The sequence below is a fragment of the Psammomys obesus genome, unplaced genomic scaffold (assembly GCF_907164565.1).
Source record: "Psammomys obesus unplaced genomic scaffold, mPsaObe1.curated_primary_1811, whole genome shotgun sequence".
Taxonomy (NCBI): Eukaryota; Metazoa; Chordata; class Mammalia; order Rodentia; family Muridae; genus Psammomys; species Psammomys obesus.
Genome location: NW_026592368.1, coordinates 2,523,850 through 2,551,184, shown reverse-complemented (window position 1 = coordinate 2,551,184; position 27,335 = coordinate 2,523,850). Strand labels below are relative to the sequence as shown.

General features: G+C 37.1%; 1 protein-coding gene across 1 annotated transcript in view; it reads right to left on the bottom strand.

Moving 5' to 3' along the window:
* LOC129681287 (vomeronasal type-2 receptor 116-like) overlaps positions 1-19,580 on the bottom strand; it is a 35,879-nt gene extending 16,299 nt beyond the window's left edge. Inside the window, 5 exon segments of the mRNA XM_055613183.1 lie at positions 2,222-2,814; positions 2,817-3,030; positions 4,273-4,385; positions 4,388-4,556; positions 19,353-19,580. Of these exon segments, the coding sequence (XP_055469158.1) occupies positions 2,222-2,814; positions 2,817-3,030; positions 4,273-4,385; positions 4,388-4,556; positions 19,353-19,580 (1,317 nt within the window).
* Between the last annotated feature and the right edge of the window lie 7,755 nt (positions 19,581-27,335).

Genomic DNA, 27,335 nt, shown 5'->3' with positions numbered 1-27,335 from the left:
AAGAAAGATGCTTCACCAAACAAGGACATTTGTTCAACTATGTACATTAAGCTTTATTTGCAATAGCAATAATCTGGGAACAACCTAGCTGTCCCTCTACCAAAGAATAGGTAAAGAGAATATGGTACATTTACACAATGTAATACTACTCAGCTATTAAATACAAAGGAATCATGAAATTTGCATGCAATTGGATGGAAAAAGGAAAGATCATCCTGAGTGAGGTAACCCATGGCCAGAAAGACACATATGGTATGTATTCCCTTATAAGTGGATATTAGCCATATATCACAGGATAGCTACACTACTAATCATGGAACCAAAGAAACTAAGTAACAAGGAGGGCTCGGGGTAGGCCCTTCTTAAATCTCACTCAGATGGGAAAATTAAATAGACAGTGGAATATGAAGTAGAGAGGGAACTGGATAGGAGGAGAGGTTGTGTGGAGTGAGATGAGGGAGAGTAGATGTGAGGAGAGTTGAGAGGCAAGGTTTAAGGGCCTGGAGACAAAGGGTGGAAGAAGGTTGGGGGTATCACTGAGACAAACTGTAGAGATGGGACAGGCTATAGTACAGGGAGGATATGGGGATGTCTGTAGCTGAGCTTGCCAGCAGAGAGGGAAAGGAGAGTGTAGAAAACCCCCATCCAGCCAGGTTGGACATGTAGCGGTGGGAGGGAAATGCCAATCTACCTAAAATACCTTCCAAACAAAATTTATCCTAACTACGTGGTGGACAAAGACAAAGATACAGTGGGGTCTGATGGAATGAACAATCAATACCTGTCCCAACCTGACACCCACCCCATGAGAGAGAGATAATCCTTGACACCATTAATGATATGTCCTATGTTTACCGACAGGAGCCTAACTTAACAGAACCCCCTCACCCTCAGCAGTTAATCAAATCACATGCTGAGACTCACAGCCCGGCATCACACAAAGCTTGAAGAGTCTCATGGAAAGAGTGGTTGGAAAGGATATAAGGAGCCCAAGTGGACTATAATGCTGCAAGAATACAGAATAAACTGACCTAGATCCATGGGGGCTTCATACATGGAGTGGAACTAGGTTCAATACATATATGTAAATGATGGGATGTTGGATCTTCATGTGGGTTCCTTAGTAAGTTGAGCAGTTGTACCTTAGTAAGTTGTGAGCAACCATGTATGTGATAACAGCCACACTTGGGTCCTCTGCATGGGCAGCAAGTACGTGTAACACTGAGTCATCCTCCAGCACGATTCAATTACATATCTAACTTAATACAGTGGGTAAACAGTTCAGCTACTGAGACACGATATTGTGTTACCTATTTAACAGTGTGTGGTATAAAGGTTGCTTAGGTGCTAAGTTATTTGTACACAGGACATACTAACTTAGATAATATCACATCTCTGGAAAGCTGTGTTCACAAACTGTGTCAGTGTTTATGCCAAATATCATTGTTTTACATGATACTCCAATTACACTCTATGTTCAGAATTCATTTTTATTTATTTTTGAATGGATTTAAAGTTCAATTGACTTGTTCAACAAACTTCTTCATGGCACCCTATTTGAATGTGACCATCAAGGCTCATATATATAAATGAATCCCATGTTTATATCTTGTTGGTTTAAAACCCAAACACATCCATTTATCACTAATACACAGAGATAGTGCCTAAGCTTCTGAGCACTGTGTTCTAACATTTAATAATAGAAGCACAGTCAAGGTTTTTCCTTCATTTTAAGTAATTAAGAATGAAGAAATTATAAAATCCATTACTTTTCAGTTACTTATGTCACTTGCACAGGCTATTAATTTTATGGTCTTTTGTCATTAAATATAGATTGAATTTTATGTGAAATAGCATCTTTGGATATGGTCATTATGTCTAAAGCTTATTTCAATGTGTATATTCCAAGAAAATATAAATTTTGATTATTGAACTTGCTATATTTTGACATTAATCGCATATTTATATTTCAGAATTTCATGTTAGGTTAGGAAACATTTGTTGAAACACATTTTAATTTAATGTCTTCAAATCTGTGCTTTGAGTTCCAAAATCGTCTCAGATAATTATAGACATACATAGATATACTATGACAAACCCTTTTGCATTTTAAAATATTCTTTTAATTATAAGAAGAAAATGCTTTCTTGGTTAACCACAGTAAAAAGCTTACCAATAATATATGATCCTGGTGATTATGTTGCTTATGAATGAGGCTTACCTGCCATGGTAGAATCTCACCCTTTTTTCTGTCATCCATAGGTCCCATTTCCATTTTGGTCAACAGCATTTTATGGAGGGCATGGGCCACTGCATATACTGCATTCCGTATGGAATAGCTGGGCTCAGAAGTAGTCATCACATCATTTATTTCATCCCCAGTCTTTAGGGAAATATTCGCTGGACAGGGTTTAAATTTTTCACATAGAAAACCAAGAGGTGAACAATCAAAACTGTCAACCAAGAATTTAGAGAAGTAAGACTCTCCTGGGTACTGGGAGGGTGTAAGTGCTTCAAGAAATTGCTTGAAGCCAGGGATACTTCTCCTCTTTGAAAATGAGAAGCTTCCTCTGAAAACATATATCCAAAAATTACTGTCATTGAATGTAGACTCTAAAAATGTCAGGTGTTGCTTTGCCATGATCCACACCTTTCTTGTTAAAAAAAAATTAATGTATGGGAGGGAGATCACCAAGTCATCTATATTACCATAGAATAAAATCACATTTACTTGTATATGTTGGTACAAGTTCAGCAATCCATAATCATATAGTATTCTAAATTTTGAGTTATCAGACAGTTTTTCTGTAAAAAACAGATATCTTCTGATCCAATCTTTACTGTCAGGTCTGAGAGAAACTCCCTTCCTCTCCCATCATCAGACACAATGACCCCCAGCCACTTCCAGCCAAAGTGGAGCAATAAAGAGATCAACCCTTGGGTTAGAGCTCTGTCCTTAGGAGACATCTGATAAAGGGTTGGGAATGTATCTTTGTCACTTAGCATGGAATCAAAGGGACCATATGTGACCTGAAGAAGCAAAGGGAAAAAAAGGGTGATTCTAAGTTTTATGTATTTGGAATCATCACCTGTCGGGAGGAAGTGAGTTCATTCTTTGCATATGAGAATCAAAGGACTGAGTATTGGTGAGGAGGATGTCTTCTCTGAGATTAGCTTGTCTCTCTGATCACATGATGGAATATGTCTTTTTTTTCAAGTACCATGACCTCCAATGTTACTAAGATATCTGAAGTAAACAATATTCTGTTCACTGTCTTTGAAAGACCTGATAGATCTCCCTTGTTGCAATAACAATGCAACAGAGCATCTGATGTAGTGAAAGACTGCAGAAAGCATTACTAAGTACTTTCTGGTCACATAACACCATATTTCCCAGAACCATCAGCTTTAGGAAAGCAAATACAGAAAGAGACTAACAAAGTTTTTAGAGATTCATTTACCTAAGTTAAAATGGTGCAAGTTGTGAAGATCTGAAATCACATTGCCAGGGGTTATTGCATCATCCCTGTCTAATTTGACTGAGACAAAACTCTGAAACAGATGTAAATTATTGTGTGTTTCATTTTTTTTGTTATATTAGGATAAAATACATTTACGAATTGTTTAACTGAGTGATAACAATCAGGGTTACACTGTGGGTTTTATAATCTTGATTATTCCTGACACTTGTGCTCACACAGTATTTTCTCTGTTTGTCATAATGCCTGCTAATGGATGCCTTTCTTCAATGTAGCCTGGAAAGAGTCAATTGTGGCAATCTATTTAAGTGGTTGAGATCTACTTTTCTGAATGAGATCGTTAATTCCTTGAAAGATTGTCATCAGTGATGACCTTGAAGATTGTTCTAAATTTAGTTACATGTCGCAGACTTTCTTTTTTCATATGTCAGTATTGACAATTGCAGGAAATCTGAGATTGTTATATGCTTTTTTTGGTACTTAGGTATCATTGTTGTACAATTTGACTTATGATAAAATGCAGCCTGAGTATCCACAGTACATCTTTCAGTGTTTGACAATAGAGTCATGGTTTCCACTAAGTGATCTGCTTAGAAATTTTCAGAATGTACTGAGCATGACTTTTACCACACTCTTTCTACTGTTAACCATTGACCTATCAAAGTAATACATTCACTGCTCTTTTAAATCTGCCTATACTAAACATAAAACACTTCTTTGTTTTCTTTCATTTGTTTTGTTTTATTCAGGTTTGACATGTGATTTTGCACAAAAAAATACTTTCCTAACTTACTTGTGGGACTTTGTAGAGCTCTGAAAGTGTTCTAATTGCAGCAGAAAATTCTGATGTGTTTCCTGAAATGATTCCTAGAGCTTTGTGTTGTGTTTTGCATTTGTAGTTAGGAACTCACTTCTTCCAGACAATGACATCAGAGGGCCCTCCAGGGTTCTTTTGTTAGAATTAAAGGCATTGTAGACATGGAAACCTAAGGTCACATTGGGAAGCAGTTGTGAGTCCTTATTGATCTGATCAATGGCAAAGTATAAGGTTAGCAAATATAGATAGTTTCTCCATTTCTGACTAAACCAGAAGAAAATAATGATGAGTGTTGTCAGTCCATTTTGTCAGAAGCTCTTTATCAAATCCAGGAACCTAGAAGTGTTAAGCCTTGACTTTTACTGTGACATGTACAGCTTTTGTGAATAAGCTCCCGATGAATCAGGAACATCATGGAATAGCACCTAAACTCTCAGAAATTGAACTATAACTAATAATGGTTTCCTTACTTAAGATTTTGTGGATAAAGTATCACTTTTTTATGTCCTATGACTGCTGACTATATAGGTGTTTATGGTGTTTCTCTTTATGGAAACATTGGAATACAGAAGAGTCACTAAGGTGTTCACTAGGAATGTGAATAAGAGCTCCATATCCTTTTGTTTTGCAATTACTCATTTTCATACTCATTTACAAAAATTCTAACAACTTTGTATGCACTTTTAGTATTAAAGTGTTGTATTGAAGGATGGATAAGACATCCAGGCATCTACGCACACTGACCCCTTTTGTACAAAGAAGAGCATCAGTCTCAGTGCCCACAGGATGTCCTGGAACCATCTGTAGCTCTAGGTCATGAGGTCCCTTTTGGAATTTAAGAGCACCATGCACACATGTTGTATTCACACAAGAAGGCAAGCACTCAAGTACATGAAATAAAAATAAATACACCTGTGTAAAATAGCATTTGGGGACTTCAGAAATGACTGAAATGCTATGAGTACTTGCTGCTCTTGTGGAGGATTCTGATTCAGTCACAGTAGGCACTTTTGGGGTTACCATAATATTTAACACCAGTTCTAGGGGTCCCATGTCCTCCTCTCCTCTCTGAAGGCACCAACCATACCTGTGGTACAAACACAAACATGTAGGAAATCACTAATAAACACAAAATAAAAATGCAAAATTTTTATGAAAATGTAAAAATTAGCAACTAAAGGAAAAGTGTTTCTATAACCCTTTGGACTAAATCATTGACTAGAGTTTCCTGGATAAGGTAAAGGAGTGAAATAAAAGAGTAAGCTAAACTAGCATAAGAAAAAGAGAAAAACATAAGTCCCATAAGGCAGTAAAAACAATTACTTGTTATGGGAGGAAATGGAATTTTGGTGCAGGTAGTTGAGCTGAACTGTCTCACTCATAGCTTTCCATGTTTGGCCATGGGTCTTCAGGTGCTTCTTTCCAAACCAGTGGTAGATTAAAGCCTGCCTGACCCCACTACATGCCAAGTAAGAGAAATCACTAGCATTAAGTCCACTTGGTTCTACTGAAAGAAAGATTCTGCTTTCATTACTGACATAACCAAAAAGAAGTTCTATTTGGTTGCCCTATATCTGAGGTCTATGGCTAGATGCTGGGTTAGGAGAAATCTATTGTTCAAAACCACACAATTAGCAACCATTGAGAGAGGGAGGATTAGTCTTCCCCAGGAATTCCTCAATATCAAATATTCAACTGTGTGAATGCACAGATGTGTAAATGAGAACTCCTGGAAAGAGCTGTGTCTGCAAAGATTGGCTATAAAAACTTCCTCGATGTGGAGTGATTGGAATGTTGTAGTTCTAGTTGCTCATTTCCATAGTTCAGGCTAACTGTAGCACCCTGAATAGCCATTTCTTGGACATCTCTGCAGTTGAGCTGACTTTTAGCTACTGAATACAGTCATTTTAGAATGTAGTAACAAAGCACACCACTGGCTGTTGCCAATGCTAAGAATGACTTCAGATAGCATCATGGCCCATATGATAAATTTCCCCATCTTGTTGTAACCTCCTCTCTGATGTTTCCGGCAATGTATTGGATGTATATCTTCCCTATCCCCACTTTTGCTGAATGCTGAGGTTTTCCCAGTCATAAAAAAGAAATGCTAACGTCTAAACAGTGAATTAAGTTAGTTATATTTGTATACCTATTTATATATTTGTGCCTCATTTTTCATAGCAATACCAATAAAATGTAAATAACACATGACATATTTAGATGTTGAATTATGTATGAATGCAGCTAATATGATCATGATGGATGATCTGTTTGCAAGTATTTTATTGAGTATTTTCCTTCAGTGTACATGAAGGAAATTGGTCTGTGATAATTTTTCTGTGTTGCAGTTTTGTGTGGCTTAGATATCAGTGTGACTGTGCCCTCATAAAATTAGTTTTGCAGTTTTCCTTCAGTTTCTGTTTTGTGGAATATTTGGAGAAGTATTGGTATTAGCTATTCTTTGTTGGTTTTATACTCCATTTGAGTCAGCATAATCTTTATCACAATAACATTTTTATTATATAAAATGTAAAAATCAAGCAAAAGCAGAAGTACAGATATTTTTTGGGGCTTTTACACTTGTTGATTTTTATTTGCATGCTATTTTCAATACAATTTACAATTCTGTCCCATTTCCAGTCTGATTATACACGTGCTAAGTGACAGAAAGTTCTGGTACAAATTTATTTAAAAACAGGCAAAGCTGTGAAACCAAGCCATTCTTTTAGGTCTTGTAGAATTGTCTTCTAAAACCATCTGTCTCTGAGCTCTTTCTGGTTGGGAGACTTTTAAGGCTGCTTCTATTTCATTATGGGTTATAGATTCATTTAAATTGTTTATACAATCTTGATTTAAGGTTGGTAAATGTCATCTATAAATTAAATTGTCCATTTCATTTAGATTATAATTATTACTTGTTTTTGAATACCACACTTGAAGTATAACCTAATGATACTTTGGGGTCTGTTATACCAGGTTCTGTTGTTACATGCCCCTTCTTCTTCTGTTTTTTTTTTATTTTGTTAATTTGGATATTCTATCTGTCTTTTAGTCAGTTTCGATAAAATTTTGTTTATCATGCTGATGTTCTCCAGAACTGGCTTTTTGTTTCACTGATTTTTTTTGTATTATTCCCTTTGTTTCTATTTTATTAGTTTCATTTTTGTTTTTCCTTTGAACGATTTCTCTTTGTTCTTTTGCTTCTTTTTGATCTACAGATTTCAATCATGGTATTCAGTTACTAACCTAAGATCCTTCCATCCTATGAAGAACCAAGTTATTTCTATTCACCTGCCCAGGGCCAAACCATCATTCATATTCTGACACAATTTGCAACAACTGACAAAATTATGGAACACTAATGATATCCCACATGTAGCAGCACCCCAACCTATTTTAGCACAATCCTTTACCACCTTAATCCACCAAAGAAGTGTGCCTCATTTCACGGACTTCTGAAGTCAGAAAGTTTATGAGGGTGAACAACGAGAACCATCCAACTCCTGAAAGTGTTTATTCTTGTCTTTAGAAGCTGTATCAAACCATATAAAACACTGGAGCTAACACATTCACACATCAATAGTGAGTAACCTCAAGACTGTATCACAAAAATTTTCACCTGATCCAAACCCCGACATGTTTTGATAACAGGAAATAGATATCTGAACACCGTATTAAGAAAGGATGAGTTGGCTCTAGATAAAACAGCAACTCAATATAAAAACACATGAAAGTAAACTGAAAATTTAGAGAAGATGAAAAACAAATGACTGAGAAATATTTTAAATGTATTCGGTCTCCTTAGCAATTATTGCAAGAGGTTGCTTACTTGCCTCAGATATATAACACAATTCAAATTGTTTCTTTCAGTATTTTCTTCCTCTTAACACACACCTATCCTGGAGCCCCCTGTTTCCAACCACACCTGCCCCCAATCCTCTTATGCAATTAAAAGATCTTTAAGATTTCATCTTCTGTAATACCATAAATGACAACAAATATTGGCATATATGTAAGTAATGGGGACCACAAACTGGTGTAGTCACTATGAAGATTAGTGTGGAAGCTCTCTTAAATAAAGAAAGATATCTCCAGTATCTTGGGTATATATCATTCCTTCATATATACCCAAAGGGTAGGATATCCTACTTAGAATTTATAGAACATCCATGGAAAATCTTTCTTTAATTAAATATTTATTATTTTTATATTAATTACAGTTATTTACTTTGTATCCCAGCTGTAGCCCCTCCCTTATTCTCTCCCAATCCCACCCTTCCTCCCTCATCTTCTTTCTGCCTCTCTCTAAGCCCACTGATGGGGGAGATCCTCCTCCCCATCCATCTGATCCTAGCTTATCAGGTCTCTTCAGGACTGGCTACAATGTCCTCCACTTTGGCCTAGCAAGGCTTCTCCTCCCTCGGGGTGGGGGAGGTCAAAGAGCCAGCCATTGAGTTCATGTTGGAGACAGTCCCTGTTTCCCTAACTAGGGAACCCACTTGGATACTGAGCTGTGATGGGCTACATCTGGGCAGAGGTTCTAGGTTATATCCATTCATGGTCCTTGGTTGGAGAAACAGTCTCAGAAAAGACCCCTGTGCCCAGATATATATGGTCCTTGTGGAGCTCCTGTCCTCTCCAGGTCATACGAACTCCCCCTTCTTTCATATGATTCCCTGCACTCTGCCCAAGGTTTTTTTATGAGTCACAGCATTTGTTTTGATACACTGTTAGGTAGAGTCTTTCAGAGTCTCTCTGTGGTATGCTCCTGTTCTGTTTCTTGTTTTCTCCTATTTCCAATGTCCATCCCATTTGTCTTTCTAAGTAAAGATTGATCATTTTACCCTGATCTTCTTTATATGTACATATTTTAGTATGTTTATCCTATCTTATAGGTCTAGTATCCACTTATAAATGAGTACATACCATGTGTGCCTTTCTGTTTCTGGGTTACCTCACTCAGGATGGTCTTTTCTAGATCCCACCATTTGCCTGCAAAGTTCATGATTTCCTTCTTTTTATTTGCTGAGTATTCCATTGTGTAAAATTACCACAATTTCTGTATCCATTCCTCCATTGAGGGACATCAGGGTTGTTTTCAGGATCTGGCTATTACAAATAAAACAGCTACAAACATGGTTGAGCAAAAGTCCTTGAACATTTTTGGATATATGCCTAGGAGTGGTACAGCTGGAATTTGGGAAAACACTATTTCTAATTGTCCGAGAAAGAGCCAAATTGATTTCCAAAGTGGTTGTATAAGTTTACATTCCCACCAGCAATGGAGGATGGTTCCCCTTTCTCCACATCCTCTCCAGCACGTGTTGTCACTTGAGTTTTTTATCTTAGTCATTCTGATGGGTGTAAGGTGAATTCTCAGGTAGTTTTGATTTGCATCTCTCTGATAGCTAAGGGAGTTAAGCATTGAATTAAATGTTTCTGCCATTCCATATTCCTCTAGAGAGAATTCTCTGTTCATCTATGTACCCCATTTTTTAATTGGATTGCTTGATTTTTTGGTTTTTACCTTCTTTAGTTCTTAATGTATTCTGGATATCTGCCCTCTGTCAGATATACAGAGGTGAAGATCCTTTCCCAGTGGGTAGGCTGTCGTTTTGTTTTGATGACAGTATCTTTTGCTTTACAGAAGCTTTTCAGTTTCATGAGGTCCCCATTTATTAATTGTTGCTCTTAGAGCCTGTGCTGTTGGTGTTCTGTTTAGGAAGTTGTCTCCTGTGCCAATGAGTTCTAGATAATTCCCCACTTTTTCTTCTAACCAATTTAGTGTGTCTGGTTTTATGTTGAGGTCTTTGATCCACTTGGACTTTAGTTTTGTGCAGCATGATGAACATGGATCTATTTTTATTTGTCTGCATGTAGACATCCAGTTGGACCAACACCATTTGTTTTAGATGCTGTCTTTTTTCCATTGAATGATTTTGGCTTCTTTGTCAAAAATCAAGGACTCATAGTTGTGTGGGTTTATTTCTGGGTTGTCTATTTGGTTCCATTGATTCGTTTCTATGCCAGTTCCATGCAGTTTTTATTACTATTGCTCTATAATACAGCTTGAGATCAGGGATGGAGATGCCTCCCAACGATCTGTTGTTGTACAGAATCATTTTGGCAGTTCTGGGTTTTTGTTTCTCCATGTGAAGTTGAGAATATTTCTTTCAAGTTATGTAAAGAATTGAGTTGGCATTTTGATGGGAATTGCATTCAATCTGTAGATTGCTTTTGGAAGAATAGCCATTTTCACTATGTTAATCCTACTGATCTGTGAGCATGGGAGATCTTTTCATCTTCTGATATCTTCAATTTCCTTTTTCAGAGACTTGAAGTTTTTTTTAAAAAAGGTCTTTCACCTGCTTGGATAGAGTCACACCAATGTACTTTATGTTATTAGTAGCTATTATGAAGCGTGTTGTTTCCCTAATTTCTTTCTCAGCCCTTTTGTCTTTAGTATATAGGAGGGCTTCTGATTTGTTTGAGTTAATTTTGTATCCAGACACTTTGCTAAAGGTGTTTATCAGCTGACGGAATTCTCTGGTTGAATTTTTGGGTCGCTCATGTATACTATCATATCATCTGCAAATAGTGAAACTTTGACTTCTTCCTTTCTGATTTGTATCCCCTTGATATCCTTTAGTTGTCTTATTGCTGTAGCTAGGACTTCAAGCATTAAATTAAAGAGATACAGAGAGAGGGGACAGCCTTGCCTTGTCCCTAATTTCAGTGGGATTGATTTGAATGTCTCTCCATTGAGTTTGATGTTGGCTATAGGCTTGCTGTATATTGCCTTTACTATGTTTAGGTATGTGCCTTGTATCCATGATCTCTCCAAGACTTTAAACATAAATGGATGCTGGATCTTGTCAAATGCTTTTTCAGCATCTAAGGAGATTATCATGTGTTTTTTTTGTTTGTTTGTTTCAGTTTTTTTATATGGTGGATCACATTGATGGATTTCTGTATATTAAACCACCCCTGCATACTTGGAATGAATCCTACTTGAGAGATCCAAGAAGGCAGCAATTTGAGGGCCAAAGGATCTGAAACTTTGAAATTGGTGAATGAAGGGGCTGCTAAACCCAGAACATAGATATATAGGCTTCCAGGGAAAAAGAGACTAATCATGAACTGAGTTCATTTACAATCAGGTCACCTGCAGGCTCCTCCATGGTTCTTTCCTGGGGGCTCAATCCTCAGGCATTTCTCCAAATCTGCCTCCCTACACCCTTTTTAGAGGAGGGAGAGGTGGCCACCAGCAGAAGCTGCCACAGACCACACCACCTGGGCTCCAGTGCAAGGGGAGGGTCCAAGCAAAAAACCCTGGCTTGGGATCTGGGACTGAGAATACACAACTCTACCTGGCACTCTCCTGAGACAGGCCACCATAAGCCTACCCTGGCAGAGCAGAAGGATAGAGAGGCGCCCTGCAGGTTCCACCACAGACCACACTGCCTGAGCTCTAGCACAACTAGTGGCTTCTAGCAAAGAAACCTTGCCTCAGGATCTGGAGCTGAGAATGCTCAACCCTTCCTAGCACCCCCCCTTCCCCTGGGACCAGGTGCCATAAGCTCCAGCGCTGGCAGCTCCAGGCAAAGAAACTCTAGCTTGGGATCTGAGACAGAGGATACTCAACCTTTCCTGGCACTGCCCCAGGACCAGCAGTCATAAGCCTTCTCTGGCAGAGGGGAAGGATAGAGAGGCAGGCTGCAGACTCCACCACAGACCACAGATCCTGGGCCCCTGGTTTGGAATCTGAGACAGAGGATACTCAGTCCTTACCCCCACCAATCCCCACCCCAGCACTCCCCCAGGACAGCCACCATAATCATTCCCTGGTGGAGGTGAAGGATACAGAATGGGCCTACAGAGTTTGCCACAGACAACACTGCCTGGCTCCAGCACGGGCAGTGCCCAGCACAGCACACAGTGCTGGTGGATACCAAGACCTGCTACTACAACACCACTGATATGACTGTTAGCCTACACCCGCATTTGCTGAAGCAGGATCAAATCAGAGAGTAGAGAACAAGGGGAAATCCTATGTGTTCCAACTGGTCCTACAAAAGAGTGAGTGTGCCTTCAAGTGAGTGCTTACAGAACCCCAGATCCAGGGCCCCTCTACACGAGGAAAGACAAGAGATCCCTACCACCCACACCCCTAGTGGAGGCAACATAGGGATTCTTGGGACAGCATTCTCAACACTGAAGAACCTGGTTTGTGGATCTACCAGTGAATTCCAGGCAAACAATTCCTGGAACCCAGACAGATCTGTATACCAGTGGCCTGAGGAAATCCAAACAATCATTAGGTGGTATTACAAAAGGCTATATGCCACAAAATTTGAAAATCTAAATGCAATGGACAATTTTCTAGATAGATTCCATCTAACAAAATCAAGTCAAGATTGGGTAGAAAGATTGAATAGTCCTATATTCCACAAGGAAATTGAAGCAGTCATCAACTGTCTCCCCTCCAAGAAAAGCCCTGGGCCAGATGGTTTCAGTGCAGAATTCTACGAGACCTTCAAAGAAGTGCTAACACCAATTCTCCTCAAACTATTCCACAAAATAGAAGCAGAAAGAACATTTCCAAACTCATTCTGTGAAGCCACAGTCACCTTGATACCTAAACCACACAAAGACCCAACAAAAAAAGAGAACTTCTGACCTATCTCTCTTATAAACATTGATGCAAAATTACTCAATAAAATACTGGCAAACAGAATCCAAGAACACATAAAAGATCATCCACTATGACCAAGTAGGCTTCATCCCAAGCATACATGGGTGGTTCAATATATGGAAATCCATCAATGTAATCCAGCATATAAACAAACTGAAGGAAAACCTTATATGTAATTATTACCATTTAATCATTGAAATACATATTAAAATCTCTTGCTCTGTAAACTCCATGAAATCTACTAGAGTAACCCTCACAAATTCTTCTAGTAATGCCAGACATATAGCTAGCACATACTAAATCTATACAGAGTCAAGTCCTCAAATGGAGGGTTGGAATAGCATCCCAGAAACAAAATGTGAATGACAGTTTGTCCTGTGTTCAGTGTGGTCTGCAAAGGGAGCCTAGCAGAATGGTCAACATAGATCATAAAGACTTTACATTCCAACGGATGAGAGCAGATGCATATTCCTACAGGTAAACATGAGGCACAATTGTAGAAGCCTTTGTAGAGGATGGGGAAGGATAGAAGGAAGCAGAGGTATCAGTGACACCATGAGAACATGACCAACACAATCACCTGACTAGGACTTATGTGGGCTCTCTAAGATCAGGGAGCCTCTAGGGTTCTGACTGAGGACTTGTGAATGTGTGTTATGACTGAGTAACTTGGTGTTCCTGTGATTTTTTTTCTAACAGTGAGTGCTGGGGAGGTCTCTAAGTTTTTTGACTATATTTAGGAATTTTTTTCTTTCTCCAACCTTGATGTCATGGTATATGCCTGGTCTTAATGAAGATTCTTATGCCGTGTTTGATGATGCCCTTAAGAGAACTGCTCTTTTCTGAGTTGAGGCACAGAGACCAGAGATCAAGGGTGTAAGGAGGTGAGGGTGAAATATTTGGAGGAGAGGAGTAAAGGAAAATTGCTATCAAGAGGCAATATATGAGAGAATAATTAAAGTAATTTTTATGATGTAGTACTATATAAATTAGGTGGCTCTGGTGTTGGGTTTTGGTCTTCTGCTTGCAAACCTAAACATTTTTTTTCTTTCTTTCTAAATCTTTCCTGTGTCAGGTGGGCCAATGTAATCTATAACAAGGAAAAGGAGAGCAAAACATAATAGCATAGAAAACACACACAGTTTGTGAAAAAAGCAAAAAATTAAACTATTTCCAATAAGGATATGGCTGCTAATCTTATGCTCCTCTTCTCAGTATTATTTAACTCTCTAAATACTTCCTACACTTGAAGTTTTAAAACCTTGGCTACCTAAGGTCTGACTTTGGACCCTATTCCCTTAGCTGAGCTGCATTGTCTGGCCTCAGTGGGAGAAGACGATTCTGGTCCTGTACAGAATTAATATTGTAGGGTTGGTTGATAACCCTGTGGAACCTTCCCCTTCTGTGAGGATGAGAGTGGAAAATGGGATAAAAAGGGTGTGAGATGAGAGAATGGAGGATAATGGGAAGGCTTCTATCAGAATGAAAAATGAATAAATATATAAATTAATGGAGAAAAAACTTTTAGCTTATGTATAAAATTTATCTCAACATTCCTATATATATATATATATATATTTCTATATATCAGGATTTGTAAACGCTTTGGGTTTGGTTTAAAAATTGTAAAATTGTCAACAAAATGTCAGGTTAAAATTTGAAGAAAAATGATTGATGTCTAAAAAAGTACAACATGCTTGTTTGTGATGTGCATTAAATTCATATTTAGAAAACTAAACCTGTTAAAGTATAGTGTATATGTTATGTGGATACTATTTCTGTGTCTGGAAAATAGAACTTACTAACATCAAACGTTTGACCAAGGTTAATAAATTCTTAAGTTCATAAATGTCTATTCACTTTAACAGAAACTGACTTAGAGATGTATGTCTATGTTTATAAGTGTCTAAAAGCTCACATATATCTCTTCTAATTGTGTACAATCTAAGCTTCTTGAAGATCCTAGGTAAGGAACAACGATTGTTTAATGACTAAGGTATGTTTTATAAATACGGTCTTTTGGAGGTTGTTCTGATGTGTGTTACTGGCACTAAAGATCTGTTAAACCTATCTTTGTTTTGAAAACCTGCCTAAGACATACATGATTGTTTGATTAAATGTCCTATATCTGGGCATGGTAGAATGGGTTAGGCATGGCAAAGGTTCTGGGGCTTCTGGGAAAGGAGAATCACATAGACAGATGGTTGGGAAGCAAGGAGGAAGGAGGATACCATGATGGGGTAGAATGGAGAAAATACCATGTGGGCTGAGGAAGGACTCTAATAATGGCATGAAAAGGCTCATATGTAGAATGCTAGTATGTACAATGGGATTATAGATGGAAGGCGCCCAGATGAGGAGGATTAAGTTGGAAGGCATTGGATGGGGGCTGGGAGATGAATGGTGAGGTTATTGAGGCAGCATATGTGAAATATCTGTCTGGCCCAAAATAAATAAGGCAATTATAAAATCTAACCAGTATCTGTGTCTTATTTGTGATACTGTGTTAAATAATACCACAGTGATAGTGTCATTGCAAATAATAATAAATGGTATAGAGCCCAACAATCATTTTTTTAAAATTTTCTGAAACAAAGATCTATAAATTCCTAAGGTCTATCCAGGATACCAGAATTTTACATGAAGATGTAAATAGAACCTCTCTGTCTTTTCTTAGTATGTTAATGTTTAACTATCTGGATAAACTGAGTCATATAAGAAACTAATATTCTTTAAGATACACTACAAATGGATCTGGAAAATGACATTCCTAATCTTTCTGTGAACTATTTATGTTTTAAGGTTCTATTTTGTAAAAGATCTTGACCTAAATCTTCAAATGAAAATGTTAAGGCTCAAATTTACCATGGGTAAAAGCACAAAAGTCTAATCTTAAAAGCTGTGAACTTGTTGAAAACTGTAAAAGATAATTAATATTCTGGATAATGGTCAGACACCTTACAAATGGCTAAATACTTTAACATGTTCAGAGGTAGGCTTATCATCATTCACAGTATAAACATAATGCCTATACAGAGAAAAAAGTGTCTGTGTGTCCAATCAAGGACAAACCTTACACAGGTAACTAAATATCAGTGGTTTATTTAATATAAAATATGGTTAATAAATTAGATATTGTTCCCCAAACCCTTCAGAGAGTTCTTCTAAATATGGATTCAAGAAACCTAAAGAAAAAGTCTCCCTCTGGTACACAAAAATATACACTTCCAGTCAGAAGCTAAGGCAATTCACAAATACTATGGGCAGAAACGGCCTTTGTATTGATCATATTTGAACTGTAGTAATGCTGACAACTGAACTAAGAATTGACATATGCTTGACACACCATTATATCCCTGACCAACCTCTGGACACTGTTGAGTTGAATACCCTAATCTGCCTGGCCAAGACAGGTTAGTTTTCCCAAGTTCCTCTTCCATAAAACATCTCTCAGACCTTATGGGTCTGGTTCTTGAAAGCTGTTGATTCCTTATGTTGCAGCTGAAGTCTTAATGTTGTTTGGGTGACATCCAAAGAACCTCTGCTCACCACAAAGTATTTGAACACCATGGAGGAACCTAGACTGGGTGCCCAGGTATCAGTCTTTTTGACTGGTATAGAGGCCATTTGGTTTATACTACATACTCAATTTAACCCTCTGAGATCTCTGGTGGTGTTGACAGCAAGTTGTCACTATAGAAGTTGAACAGCAATCAGGAAACTTTAGGCAGATCTTTAAAATGAGGCTGCAGAAGCATGGCCAGTCCATATTATATGTGACAATCAAGCCTTGTTCTTTCTACAGCTAGTAGGTCACCTGCTGAAGGAGGCATTATGCCAGATAGGTTTGCCTTGCTTACAGGCATCACACTGAACAACATAATCACACAAAAATAAATATATATGAAAGTCAAACTAAAGCTATCATGTTATTAATATCTATCAACTTAATTGTTAGAATTTTTATTTAAAACAACTTGCTTTTCAAGCACTGCTTAATTAACAGAGTCTCCTGGTAAATGGTTGGGGGAGAACAAAGGCTTTAAACCTGACATGAAATTAATGGTGGGCTCTTTGACCTCCCCATCCCTGAAGGGAGAAGCAGCCCTGCTAGGCCACAGAGGAGGACTTTGGAGCCAGTCCTGAAGATACCTGATGAAACAGGGTCAGATGAAAGGGGAGGAGGTCCTCCCCTATCAGTGGACTTGGAAAGGGACAGAGAAAAGATAAAGGAGGGAGAGTGGAATTGGAATGGAAAGAGAGAACGGGGTACAACTGGGACACAAAGTTAATAAAATGAAACTAATAATAAAAATAAATAAATAAATATAATAAACAAAAACTTAATACAAATTTTTACTGTCTAAAACAGTGAATGATGGTACCTAAATGCAAGTTGTAAATATCTGAGACAGTGGTTTAAGGTATGAGAAAATGAAACTTAATAATTTCAAAATGTCAAAGTTTTAAAACATTAATCAGTGGAGTTCTGATATCCTATGAAAACCACCTGATGAAAGATGTGGCTTCTGTTTTCATAGTTACAGAATCTCATTTTAATGTCCTATCATTGTTCTAAAGACACAGCACTTCTCATTGTGCAGAAATCTTATCTTTCATTACATATATATAGACAGATGTGAGTCTGTTCATTTTTCATGACTTTAGCCCAGAACCACCCTTTTTTGATCTCTAAGCTTTAGGTATATCTGTAAATGATGAATCTAACCCAGCTGTTTACAGACACTTGCTTTTCCTACAGTGAGGATTACAGTGTGTGTTCTGGATGGTGTTCATATTAATATATTTGAAATGTTCATCTCCTTTAATAAAGTTTTAAAACATATTTTAAACTTCAAGGAATTGAGACTTACTCCCCCTAACACAGGTCAAACAAATTCTAGATTAAGACTTATGACAATTAATGATTCATACTTTCTGTCTCTTGCCTATCTCTGAGGAGGGATTCTTTTCTTTCTCTGGTCTTGGGACTCTTTCTACCTCCCGATGTAGGGGGCTAATGAAATATAGTTTCTCCCTCTTGTGAAAGCATTTGTGAGAGTACTTAACTTGCAAAATAAATCAGGCATCCTAGGATTTTTCTCTTTACATACTCCATAACAATCCAACTACAAGGACCACAGGCTTATAGGTTTGTTTCCTGCTCACAGAGAGTTGCATAGAATGAGCCTTCCAGAAGATACTTCTCAGTAAAGTTTCATCCTAAGCCAGAATCGTTACTCAAGTGAACAAATATGCTAAGTATACCATTAATGGAAAAACAGGAAATATGGAAAACCCAAATGACTCCTCCATAATATCATACATAACCATCAAATGAACACAAATGTACTCAGAAAGATAAAGTGGCCAATGAATACTTCAGAAAGTAAAGAGGTGAATAACCCAAAGGGAGATGAAATCAAACAGTGAATTTGACTGGGCATTGAGACAAGAATCAACAGTGCACAGGAGAACTTGGATGTGGGATCAAAAAGAGGAATACAAATAAAACATTCAGTACCAAAAAAGACAAATCCTAAGACAAAATTCAGATTCTAGAGGAGGAGGACAAATGTTAATATTGGAAATGAAAACTACTAAGCCCCCAATCACACCACAAGACACTGTTTCTAGCAGAACTAAGTAGACAACAGAATATCATGCATAAAGGACATGACTTTCAGAGCATTGCATTAAAGTATCTGTGAGAAATAAATAAGCCATAACTATGACTGCAGTGTCCAAACTCTGAGACACTTTAAAGAAACTAATGCCAGAGAATGTGAAACAGTAGATGCTGAGATTTGTATTAAGGAGATGGGGATACTCAACTTCATTTTAGCTGAAATCTCCAAATCTGGGGAAATAAACATTCAAGCAAAAGATACTTAAATGCCCAAATAAATGTGCACAGAGTAGAAAATTACCTTGACTTTGTATGCTACAGCTTTGTATGGCTTTTTATGCTACAGCTGCTTCCTACTGTTACTTCGGGTTCTTAGACTGTGCACAACCAATGGTTCTCATGGCAAACCCACTCATAAACTGAAGCAAAGTCCAGACATTAGAATGTGGGTCACAGTGCTGAGATATTAGAGTCAATGTGTCAAAAATATATAAGCCTGATCATGGAATTCTACAATGAAGCAAACATAAAAGGTGGTGGATTCTCTCATTGATTTCTTCCTCTCTGGACATAGGAAGAGAAATATAAATATTTGTAGATGTGTAATGAGGGAGGACAGTTTGAAACTGTTTTTTACATTTCTCTGTATGTAGTTCAATATTGTCAATATGTTCACAGAAGAGCAGGCACTGTCTTGTAGCCACAACACCCACTGCACATTCACATAAGTACGCACAGAAAGACTTTCCATAGCAGACTTTGTTCACTGTCAAAAATATTCATGAAGTTGATGGGTGCTTCTACTGTGGTGTAAATGGGGATAAATGCACCTAGGATTATTTCTACCTTAATGTATGTGTTGGGCTGCTGCCAGTACTCAAAACAACTGTGGGGAGTCCCCTCCATTGATGTAAATGGAGATTGCAGGAGTAGTAAGAGACCTAGCAAAGGAAAGGACATGTCAGGGTCTTCACAACACAAAGACAATGCACTGCATCTATGTTGATCCAAGGAGATTATTTGCTTCGGACATGCAGCAGTCTCAGACCTCAACCTTGTCCAAGAAGTCTGTCCAAGAAGCTACAGCTGCTTCCTACTGTTACTTCGGGTTCTTAGTCTGTGCACAACCAATGGTTCTCATGGCAAACCCACTCATAAACTGAAGCAAAGTCCAGACATTAGAATGTGGGTCACAGTGCTGAGATATTTCTTTAACTTTAACCAGAGTCACTCTGAATTTCCTGGCTTTCCTTTATTCTATTTTCTTCTCATACCTGTGTTCTGTGGATCCCATAGCCCTGGGACTCTGCAGCTGCATCCTCAATGTGGGTGAAAAATATGTTTGGTTCTTTCTTTCTTCCCCAACCTGCATGATTTCATCATGGTTCATAGTGACTTTGAGAGTCCCATAGTCTGAAACAGAATTGTAGCTCATCTAAAACTAGCTTGTTTGTTTTGGATTGCTGTTGTTAAACGCAGTTTGAACAGGTGATTTTAAAATATAGCTGTATTCCACAAAACTGCACTTAAAATAGTCCAAGATTGGCAAATGGTGGTGTCAGTCTCTTGTGTCTGCCATTCAAAAACACAATAGCCATGTATCTATTTGACTCCCTGATCTGTTGTCTTCTCTTTTCACCAATAATTATAAAGCTCTTTTTTAAAAAGTAAAGAAATTACAGTCAAGTACACATGATAATTTCCTATATCACCCATTCATAGTATTAAGATACTCAAGCATTAATCTCATAATCTGTGTTCTGCTAATAGCACACTCATGTACTCTACAATTACATTTTTAAGTAAATCCGGTGTTGTATTTTGAAGCACCAAAACAATCCAAAAAGTCACAAAAGTCCAGGAAAGCATGATCTTTATTTGAACTATGCATCAAAAACTGACAAGTCTGGGACAAAAGCACAAATTTGGGTACTGACTGATTTTCTGAACATTCCTCATAGTAAATATGTAAGCAGATGACAAAAATCTTACTTCATTCTGGCCACTGATCAATTAGGGCTTCAGAACAGACTTTGTAGCTGAACTGCAATGCTAAAGTGAAATTGTACAGCATTTTTATAGGATGGAACTACAAATCAAGGGTGAGTAGGGAAGGCTGTAGCATTTTCCAATCATATTTTGACAGAGAGCTTTGATCAAGGAAGTAAACACTGGTGACTGAGCCCTATCCAGGACACATGATTTCTGGGTTCTTGACTAAGCTTTTGCAATCACATCCCCTCCTGGCCTTACAGGAACTAAGAGAGGAAAAGCTGTTCATAATCAATTTAAGTCATGACAGGCAACACATTTACAACTTGTGTGCCTCAGTTTAGATGATCAGCAACTTCCCTCTTTACTTTCTTTTCCTGTTAACAGACAAATATGAAACACCAGAGAAGAAGGTTAAGAGTTGGCTCTGGAGCCTGGAACCATGAACTCAGTTTTCACCCTGCCAGCAAGAAGCAGCTTGTTCCTGAGATGGCTTGACTCTGGCAACCATCTACTAACAACTAAAAATAATACTTTACTTCTATACTTTTTTTTTGCTATTCTTTAACACTGTTTATCATAAATATGCTGGATATAATTTCATGGTTATATTATATATTACTGTTACTATAATACAATGTATACAGTATAATACAAACAAAATTTTGAAATGTTGCTTGTGTAAAAACAGTTTATGAAAAAGTGGCCATGAATTTTTAAAAGACCAAAAAGTGTTTGCTGGAGGCTTTGAAGAGAGGAAAGTGAAAGAAAAATGATTTATTTATATTTTTAATATAGAATTAATATATAAATAAATAAAAGAGACATGCCCAGGAGATCCTCAAATGACAGGAAAGTCACTGACATGGGCAGGCAGTGGTTTCTCTCAGGGTTTGGGTACTCTTGACTTGGGACAGATTTAGGGTTAGGGTTGGTTATGGTTAGGGTTAGGGTTGATGCACTCCTGCTGATCTCTGAGGAGGAAGACAATCAAAATTTCAGCTTGCACTATTATTTACTAATTGAACATTTAATTCATCAGAGTGCTTTCCAATGATATGTGTAGCTTCATGATAGTGCCAATATCATGAACTCTTTATAAATTCCCAAATAGAAATATTTGACTTATTCCTTGCTGACTTGTATGCCCTTGATCTCCTTTAGTTGACCTCCTTTAGTTTTGAGGTCCCATTTAATAATTGTGGATTTTAGAGCCTGAGCAGTTGATATTCTGTTTAGGAAGTTGTCTCCTGTGCCAATGAATTCAAGGCTGTTCCCCATTTTCTCTTCTAACATATTTAGACTAACATAATCTAACATATCTAACATAATCCACTGTTATAGTGAGGTCTTTGATCTACTTGGCTTTCAGTTTTTTTGCAGGGAGATAAAAATGAAGTATTTCATTTTTCTACATGCAGAGAAACAGTTAGACCAGTACCATTTGTTGAAGATGCTGGTTTTTTGTTGTTGTTGTTGTTGTTGATGTTTATTAATTGTGTGGTTTTGGCTTCTGTCAAAAATCAATTGACCAAAGGTATATGTGTTTATTTCTGGGTCTTTGATTCAAATCCATTGATCAACCACTCTATCTTTATGCCAGTAGCACGCAGTTTTTATTACTATTGCTTCGTAGTATAGCTTGAAGTCAGGGGCAGAGATAACTCCAGACGTTCTATTATTGCATAGATTGTTTAAACTATTCTGTTTTTTTTTTTCTTCCATATGAAGTTTAGAATTGTTCTTTCAAGGTCTGTAAAGATCTGTGTTGGCATTTTGATGGTGATTGCATTGAATCTGTAAATTGCCTTTGGTAAGATGGCCATTTTTACTGTGTTAATCCTCTGGATCCAGGAGCATGGGAGATCTTTCTATTTTCTGATATCTTATTCACTTTCTTCAGACACTTGAAGTTCTTTTCAAACAGGTCTTTTACTTGTTTGGTTGCAGTCATATCAAGATACTTTATAGTATTTGTTTTTATTGTGAATGGTGTAGTTTCCCTAATTTCTTCCTCAGATCATTTCTCATTGTGTACAGGAGGGCTACTGAAGTTTTTTTTAATTAATCCTGTATCCAGCTGCTTTGCTGAAGCTGTTTATCAGCTGTAGAAGTTCTCTGGTGAAATGCTTGAAGTCACTTATATACATTAACATCTCATCTGCAAATAGCAATATTTTGACTATTTCCTTGATGATTTGTATGCCCTTGATTTCCCTTAGTTGTCTTGTTGCCCTAGCTGGAAATTCAACCACTATTTTGAAGAGGTATGGAAAGAGTGGATATCCTTCTCTTGTCCCTGATTTTAGTGAAATCGCTTTGAGTTTTTCTGCATTTAGTTTGATGCTTGCAATCAGCTTGCTGTATATAGCCTTTATTAAGTTTAAATATGGACCTTGTATCCCTGATCTCTCTATAACTTTCATCATGAAGGGATGTTGGATTTTTGTTAAAGGCATTTTCTGCATCTAATGAGATGTTCATGTGATTCTGCATCCCTCAGATGATGCCTACTTGGTCATTTTGGATGATGTATATGATGTGTTCTTGGGTTCAGTTTGTGAGTATTTTAATGAGTATTTTTCCATCGATGTTCATGCATGAAATTGGTCTGAAATTTTCATTCATTTTTGAGTCTGTGTGGTTTAGGTAACAGGGTGACTGTGGCTTCTTAGAATAAATTTGGCAATTTTGCTTCTGTTTCTATTTTGCAGAATACTTTGAAGAGAGTTGGTATTTGCTCTTCTTTGAATGTCTGGTAGAATTCTGCGCTAAAACTGTATGGACCTGAGATTTTTTTGGGGGGCGGGGGAGAGGGTTTGGGAGATGTTGATGACTCCTTCTATTTCCATAGCGGTATAGGACGGTTTAAACTGTTTCCTGATTTTGATTTAGCTTTCGTATGTGAAATCTATAAAAAAAAATCATGTTTCTTTATCCCAATTTGTGGAATACAGGCTTTTGAAGTAGGATCTAATGATTTTTTTCTATTTCCTCATAATTTGTTATGTCACCCTTTTTGTTTCTGATTTTGTTAATTTGGATACTCTCCCTCTGCCTTTCAGTTAGTTTGGCTAAGATTTGTCTATCTTGTTGATTTTCTCAAAGAACTAGTTGTTCATTTTATTGATTCTTTGTTCCAGTCTCTTTGTTTTCAATATATAGATTGCAACCCTGAGTTTGGAATATTTTCTGTCCACTACTCCTTGGTGTGTTTGCTTTCCATGAAAGCTTTTTGAGAGCTTTCAACAGTGCTACTATATTACTCGTATGGGATAGCTCCAATTTTATTATAAAGGCACTAAATGCTATAAGCTTTTCTCTTACTATTGCGCTCATTGTGTCTCATAATTGTGGGTATGTTGTGTCTTCATTTTCATTGAAAACTAGAAAGTCTTTATTTTCTTTCTTTGTTTCTTTCCTGACCCAGTAGTCACTGAGTAGGGTTGTTCAATTTCCAGATTTTGTATCCTTTCTGCTGTTTCTCTTGTTGTTGAGTCCAGCTTTAATCCATGGTGGTCTGATAAGATTCAGAGTTATTTCAATCTTCTTATATCTGCTAAGGCTTGCTTTGTGACTGAATATATGTTCAGTTTTAGAGAAGGATCCATGAACTGCTGAGAAATGTTTTGTAGATATCTTTTGGTCCATTTGATTCATGATATCTATTAGTTTCTTTATTTCCATATTTGGTGGAACTGTCCATTGAACATAAAGATATGTTCAATATCCTTAGTCACCAGGAAAATGGAAATCAAAAGTAGTTTGAGATATAGTCTAAAAAGAGTCACAATGGCTAAGAATATTCATATATTGCTAGGAGGACATACATGTTTAGCCACTAAGGATATATTTGGGGATGTTCCTCACCAGGATTTGTTCTGCATCAAGAACCAGCTATACCAATGTTGGTCATACATCCAAAGATGCTTCATTCTACCACAGAGAGATTTGTTCAAACATCTTTATGTCCACTCTAATCAACATATCCAGAAATTGGATATAACACCGATGTCCATCAAGAGAAGAATAGTTAAAGAAAATGTGGTACATTTAAACAACAAAATATTACTCAGTCATTTTAAAAAGTAAATCAAGTAATTTCAAAGTAAATGTGTATTTACAGGTAAAGTAGAAAAAATCAGTCTGGGTATAGTAATACAAGTTCAAAAATAAAAATATGGCATGTATCTACTTACATGTTAACATTACTTGTAAAGTGAATGATAAACATGCTACAGTACATAAAACCATGTAGTATATGAACAGAATAAGGGACTAGGGTTCAAGAAGAAGCGAATGTATCTCCCTAGGATAGGGTAATAAAATAGTTATTTATAGATGGAAGCTGGGCTCGAAAAGGAGAATAAGTTAGAAGTGGGGACAAAAGAGGGTAATGTGAAAGGTAATACAAGGAAAAAAGATAAAATAAATGTCATTTGAATGTTACTGTAATAACCTAATCCAGTAGAAGATTCCTAAAATATATACATATCTGAAAGTGAATTAATGAAATATTATGAGTGATTACCAACAGAATGTCACTTGTCATCAAATGAAGATTCCAATACTGGTAATGAGTAATATCTACTTGAGGTGTTGGCCAAAGGAGTCTTGTTGGAATGCTCAAACAATGCAGACTTTTGTCAAGATTATAAGTTGCTCTCCACAAATTGACTGCAAGGCCCTACACCTACACAACTCACTGAACATAGAGAAATCAAGCTCGTGCATACATAGAAATTTCACTATATATAAGTGTGTGTTTCTCTATATCCATAAAGATGATAGATAGATAGATAGATAGATAGATAGATAGATAGATAGATAGATGACAGATAGACAGATAGAGATAGATATGTTTTGTGTGTATAATCTGTATATATATTTTTAAAGTTCCAGTAACCAAAATTTTGTACGATTGTGTATGGAAGACATCAATTAATTATTTTATTTGTTTGTTTATATATTAAACAATCACTACATCATTTTTTCACTTTCTTCCCATCAAAGCATCTTGTAATTTTTGCTATTTGGAAAATCATGGTCACATCTTCATGAATGCATTTTTCATAAGTGGGATATCATATTTTGATTTGCATTATATTGTGTATATTGGATTATAATGCCAATAATATATAATAATACCATAAAATTATATCAATTGTATTAATAATAAACTGTAATGCAGGAAAGTAGAAAAACCATAGAGATGAAGTATTATTTTGTTGTTGTTAAAAGACAGTTGCCTGATTCCAGCCATCTTAGGACTTCGGCTACAAGATTCAAAACTGACTTCATAATCACAGGCCACAGAACATTATCCTATCCTGATTCTTCATGTGTTTTCTGTTTGTCTGTTAATCAGGAAAAAAAATGTAAAGACGGAAGTTGTTGATCATCTAAACTAAGGCACAAAAGTTGTAAATGTGTTGCCTGTCATGACTTAAATTGACTATGAGTAGCTTTCCCCCTCTTTTGTTTATGTATAATTCTGAATTTGGTGCCAGATGTCCAGAAGATTTGAATGCAAAAGCTGAGTTGAGAACCCTGAGCCCAGGTGTCCTAGATAAGGTGGAGTCACCAATGTTTCCTTTCTTGATCAAAATCTCGTGTCTAAGTATGATTGGGAAATGCTACAATCCACTTTCCTCCAAATTGACTTGTGATTCCATCCTGTAAAAATGCTGTACAATTTCACTTTAAGGGTATAGTTCAGCGCTCAAATCTGTTCGAAGGAACTGACCAATCATTAGCAGCCTGAGTACAATAAGATTTTGTCATCTGCTTAAATATTTATACTAAGGTGAATGTTTAGAGAATTAGTCAGTGCCCAGTTCTGCGCTATTGTCCCTGACTGGTCAGTTTTTGCCTCCTAATTCAAATAAAGATCTTGCTTTAATGGAGTTTTGCAACTTCTTGGATTGTTTTGGTGTTTCTGACCCAAACATTGTATTTTATTGAAAAATGTAATTGTAGAATGGCTGGTACAAGAGTGTACTAATGGCAAAACTCAATTGTGAGACTAAGGCTTGAAAATCTTAATACTATGAAAGGGTGAGGTAGAAAAGAACCATCTATAATTGACTGTAATATACTTACTCTTTTTTTTTACAATGTTATTATTATAGCTGCAAGGATGTTAAGATAGATACAAGGCCAATGTGCTTCTGGATGGTGGATACGAGAAACTGACATCACCAGTTCCTCCTCTTAAAAAAAAACACTGAATTTAATATTATAAGTGTGTGCTTTGTGGAATGCAGCTAAGGCTTTTTTAAAACCACCTGTTCTACTTTCATGACTTTGTCATTATAATTATTATTATTTTACTTACAGTTTATTCACTTTGTATTCCAGTTGTTGCCCCCTCCTTTATCTCCTCCGTATCCCACCCTCCACTATTCCTACCCCCAATGTCCCTCCCCTAGTCCACTGAAAGGAGGTGTCCTCCTCCCCTATTATCTGACCCTAGCATATCAGGTCTCACCAGGACAGTCTGGATCCTCTTTTCCTGTGGCTTAGTAAAGCCATCATGATTGGGGGAAGTGATCAAAGAGCAGGCAACTAAGTTCATGCCAGGGATTGCTCCTGCTCCCATTACTTGGAAAAATCAAATGTTCAAACTACCTTTCACAACAGCAATTCAAAACAAACAAGCTGTTTTTTGATGACCTTCAATTTTGTCTCAGACTATGGTGCTCTCCAAAGTCACTGTGGACC